The 5,123-nt window shown below is 55.8% G+C and overlaps 1 protein-coding gene across 1 annotated transcript in view; it reads left to right on the top strand.

Annotated features, from left to right (window-relative positions):
* The first annotated feature begins 6 nt into the window (after positions 1 to 6).
* Positions 7 to 5,123, top strand: part of NATD1 (N-acetyltransferase domain containing 1) — an 11,626-nt gene continuing 6,509 nt past the window's right edge. Inside the window, exon 1 of the mRNA XM_006908469.3 lies at positions 7 to 156. Within this exon, the coding sequence (XP_006908531.1) occupies positions 51 to 156 (106 nt within the window). The 5' untranslated portion in view covers positions 7 to 50. The remainder of the gene's footprint in view (positions 157 to 5,123) is intronic.

Raw genomic sequence — 5,123 nt, 5'->3', positions numbered from 1 at the left:
GCCGCGTCGGCGTTAGCCCGGGGTCCAAGCGGCCTCCTCCCCGCGCGCAGATGGCGCACTCGACGGCCGCCGTGCCGGTGGGCGCGCTGGAGCAGGGCTGCCCTATCCGCGTGGAGCACGACCGTCGGCGCCGCCAGTTCACTGTCCGGCTCAATGGTAACGCGGTGACCGGCCCTCCCCCGCCTTTTGTCTTCCAGCGAGCGGGGCCCGCCGAGGCCGCCCCCTAGCTGGGGCGCGCGCCCCCCTGGCCCTCAGCCCGGGAGGAGCGTCGCAAGCGCGCGCTGCGAGGTGGCCTCGGATGGCAGTGGTTTGGCCCAGCACTCCTGGCGCGGGCAGGGGGCTGAGCTCGCCAGCCAGGTGGGGGCGCGGCCGACTCACGGGCCGCGGAGGGGCGGGCCCACGTGGGACATCCTGGGAGGGCGGGCAGCAGGACCCCGGGCAGGGCGGAGGCAGAAGCGAAGAAGCTCTGGCCCCCTACCGCCAGCTCCCTACCTTAACCACTGGGGACACGCACCTGCTTAGCCCCGGCTGTTTTCTCGTGTTAGACAGCCGCTGACGGCTGCCGTTTGAGAGAGCCTGAGAGCGGGTCAGCCATGACCTACCCCTTCCCCTGGTGTTAAATGGCGTCCTGCTGCCCTTGGGAACCTTAGCTTTTCTGCACTGAAGCGGCAGTGCAGAATCCTTTGGGCAGACTTGGGACTGATGGAGAGAGGGGCTTCTCCCGGCGAGGGTGTGTGTGGAGGGGTATAGTGTTATCGTCCTACCCCAGCGGCTCTGAGACTTTGACCAAATTGCCTCATCTCTGTGTGCACCAGTTTCTCCATCCCTACTACAGGAATAACAGCAGCGTACACCTCTGGGCTGGTTGTAAGGATGAAATGCTGTAATAAGAGTAAAGGCTTAGAACAGCTCCTGCGGCACATAGGAAGTGCTAATAAACATGTACTGATCATTATTTTTTAAACCATTGTTTTTAAAAGCGAAGTCAAGTCTTGATTCCCTGTAAAGAAAGGTTCTTCCACTCACTAGCCTACACCCCTCCTCCTAAGAGGTCTGGAAGATAGAAAATAGAATTATAAAATTAAGAACCATGAATTCCTTGCATCCCACCCCTTCAGTATTAATTTTTTCTTCCTTCCCAGCTGGGCTCCCTGTGGCAGTGGCCAAACTGGGAAGACCCTTAGAGGCCACTGTGTCCATTTCTGAGAAGGGACGGCAGGGGTCCAGAATAGGAAGAGGCTTGCCTGATGTCAGACAGTGAATTGAGGCAGAACTGGGATAGAGTCCTGCCTGGTCTGACTCCTGGAACTTGGTTCCTCCAGTCTGCACTTGGACACAATCAGGAGGGCCCAAGGCCTGGGGCATGGGCATTTCTCAGACACCTGTTGGGCTGTGCAGGGCATTGAGCCAGGCCCTAGCCCATCGGTGTTACAATATCCTATGATGTGGGGATCACCACCCCACCTTACAGATGAGTAAACAGAGGCTCAAGACCACATTGCAGGGGTGACTTGCCCAGCATCATGAAGTGCCAGAGCCAGAACTCAGACACTGTGTTCTTTCCACATGGAAGCAAGTCCTTCCACCACCATGGTGCCAACTGTGGCCGAGCTGGCTGCGACACTCAAGTGCCTTGGCCACTCTTGTGGGGAGAGGCCCGTGGTTTTTCTGAGGCTCCAGAGAAGTCTCTGCTTCCTTTGGTGGCTCAGGCAGTCACAGAGAAGGAGACATTCGAGGTTTCCCTTCTTTCTCTCCCAAATGAGTCTAGCCAAAAGACATCTCTCTAAGCTGATTATTGTCAGGGCTGGAGGTGCCCAGCCACATTTCTAACTTGCCCACTTCTGGAACCTACTACCCATATGGCTAAACTATAAAATGGATCAGGGATCTCCTAGCCAAGTCCAGGGAGCAGTGCAAGGCTGCCAGCCCCTCCCCAACCTGGACTTGGGGGGCTGTGCAGCCCAAGCTGGCCCAGTCTAGGTGTACATATTGGGGGAGGGGGAAGAGATAATCTGTGTCTGGGCCTCACCCTGCCTCAGCTGGGGAGGGGAACAGCCTGTCATAGTGTCTTCTGAACTGCAAGGCCATCCTTGACAGCCAATTCATCATGCCCATTGAGAGGTATAAACACTGAGGCTAAGGGGTAAAGTGGCCTGTGGGGCTCCTGAAGCCCAAGCCATCCCCATAGCAAAGCTGGGCTGGTGAAGTTCCAGCAAGCTCTGGTCCTGGGTAAAGGAAGAGGTTTGAGCAGCTGTATTAAGTTTTTGTTGTGTTCCAAGCAGGCCCTGTGCCTTTAGAGTCACACCTTATCCTCATAGCACTGCTGGGTGCGGTGAGGGGAAACTGCTCTTCCATTTTATAGATGAGAAGACTGAGGCATGAACAAGTAATGGACTCACCCAAGGTCTTGCACCTTGGAGGCTGAACAGCTAAGATTCATTCCATAGGTCCTTTTTGAGCATCTGCTGTGTGCCAAGCACTGTTCTAGATACTGAGGACTCGTGGGACTGACAGTCTGGAGGGTGACGGACAATAAATCAAGTATGAGGTGTCCTAGAAAACAAGGGCCTGGTGAGAAATAAGGCAGGGCAGGAAAGGCATGTCAGGAAAGGGCTGCTGTTTAGAATCAAGTGTCCAGGAGGGCCTCTCTGAGAAGGTGGCATTTAAGTAAGGAAGGCAGCTAGTGGGAAAAGTATTCCACGTGGAAGCAGCAGCAAGTATAGAGGCCCTATGGTGCCTGGTGAACATTAAGAGCAGCAGGGATTGGAGTAATGTAGAAAGCAGCATCATAGCAGATGATATCAGGAGGTCATGGGGGCAGATGGTACAGGGGCCTTGGAGGCCATTGTGAGGACTTGGCTTTAACTCCGAGTGAGTTGGGTGCATGGCAGGGTCCTGAGCAGAGAATGGATGGGATGTTCTAGGCTCTGGCTGGTCTGAGGGAAACAGACTGTGTGAGGCAAGACAACAGGGATAGCTACTGCACTAGTCCAGGCAGTGTGAGCAGAGGTGGAGAGGAATGGCTAGCCCCTAGACAGATGTTGAAGAAAGCCTGGATAGGTCTTGCTGACATAGGATGTGTGAGAATGACAAAACTCAGGCTTGTCTGACCTCCAAATCCAGGTTCTGAAATGCTAATTTGTATATCACCATTTCATAGGTGGAGAAACAGGGCACACAGCCAGTAGGCACCTAAGCCAAAATTGAGCCGCCACCCCTAGGTAGCCCCAGTTTTGGCCTTCCATCTCCCCTCTAAGCCAGGGCTGAGTGTCTCATTTGCTTCAGGAAGAGTCATTTGGGGGTCCTAGAATCCTGGTGCTTTCCACATCCTCCCCAACCCCCATTTTACATATGGGAGGACTGAGGCCCCAGAGAGTCAGCAGCTACCTCTGGCCTCCCTCAGCACCGCCAGAGGCAGCAAGGCTGAAAGCGCAGCAGCAGGGCTTGTGGCATTCATATCCCTGGGTATGAGGCCCCTGCATGAGCCCATGCTGCTGCCCTCAGAGAGCCCCCATTCCCCCATAGCATCCTATGACGGCCATCTAGAGCCCTGTCCCTGAGCAGAGTGGGTGGGGGGATGCCAGCTGTGGCAAGGGGACTGACTGGGACTGTGGTTGGACTCTCCTAGGTAATCCCTAGGGTCTACACTCATGTGCATCCTGGCTGAGCCCCTTAAGCTTTCCCAGGCTGCAGTCCCCTCTGCCTAACCTACCTCTGAGCCACCAATGTGTGGCCCCTCCCCAACCAGGCTATGCACATGAAGACACCCAAAACACCAACTGGGCGCTTCTGGGGGCCTGCCCCCTGCTCCTGCACCCACTTGTCCCCAGTCGGCTACCTCAGCTCTCAGAGGAAGCAGAAGGCCTGGTGCTGGCTTTGCCCCTGCCACACTCTCCTCATCCGCACAAAGGGCACTTTGATCCACTTGCCCTCCTCCCAGGGCTGGTGAGGGCAGAGCGGAGATGGCGGCAGTCATCACTCTCTGCAAAGACCCATGTCTCCTACTCAGAACCCCTGCTCCTCTTCCCCACCTGTCAGGAAAGATGATTTCTTGGTGACCATCTCCTCTAGTAACTTCCTAGGGCTTTTGACTCTGGGGCCAGGGCTGGTGGAGATACTGGGGGAGAGACCCAGGGAAGGGTCCCATTCCCCTAATCACTTTAACTTTTCTCAAAACTAGCTTAGTTTGTGATCTCCACGTGATTCTTAGGCCCAAGAGGGAAGTAGCAGTTGTCCCAGGACAAGTGAGGTCTTGGGCATAAGGTGTTGCAACTGGTCTGAGGTCACCTGGAAGAGCTGGGACTAGAACTCAGGACCCCTCTCTGCATTAGGCTTGTTCTGTGGCCCTTAAGAGTGGTGAATACTGACCCCCTTTGCTAATCAGAGGCTTCCAGTTCTTGGCAGCTCACAGAACCCAACCCAGAGAAGAGCCTGGGCCCAACCCTGCCATGCCTTGGGGCTCTGCCCACAATGCCATGAACAGAGATTAGCAGTATCCAGTGGCCCAGACACTGGTGACAGATGGCCGTGTGCCCAGGGTCGGAGGAGACTGATAGCCCAGCCCTTGCCTTCCGCTCATGGTCAGAGGACCTCTGGGGTGGTGTTTAGGCTCATCATGAATAATAAGGAAGAACCAACCCTGGGAGGCTCTAGGGGGAGCGGTTCCAGGAGGAGGGAACAGCCTAACAGGCGGGGGACTCTAGAGCTGGGTGTATGTGAGAAAATGTGAGGAGGCCAGTGTGGCTGGACCAGAGCCCTGAGCAGAGGACGGATGGATCCGGCTCAGCTTCCATGGGGTGCCCGTGGAGATGTGAGCAGTGGCCAGATTCCAAGCGTGTTTTGAAAGTTATATCCATGGATCAACTCGGAGTCTGAGAGAGAGACAAGGCAAGAAGGATCCTGGGATCTTGGCCTGAGCCACAGGGCTTGGTCATTTTCTGGGGCTCTCCAGGCAGATTTCGGGGAGGGGAAGGGGAGTTTGGGCCATGTCAGGTGTGGGCAGTTGGGACTGGGTGGTCTTTGCGGGCCCTCTAAGGCCAAGGTGCCAGGCCACAGGCCAGGTGTTTTGGATTGTCCGCTAAGGGTCTGGTTCATCCTCAGCTAGTGTGATATGGTCTGGCTAG

Source organism: Pteropus alecto, unplaced genomic scaffold (assembly GCF_000325575.1).
Source record: "Pteropus alecto unplaced genomic scaffold, ASM32557v1 scaffold52, whole genome shotgun sequence".
NCBI classification, from domain to species: domain Eukaryota; kingdom Metazoa; phylum Chordata; class Mammalia; order Chiroptera; family Pteropodidae; genus Pteropus; species Pteropus alecto.
Note: the sequence above shows the minus strand (reverse complement) of the source record. Positions and strands in the feature narration are given on the sequence as shown.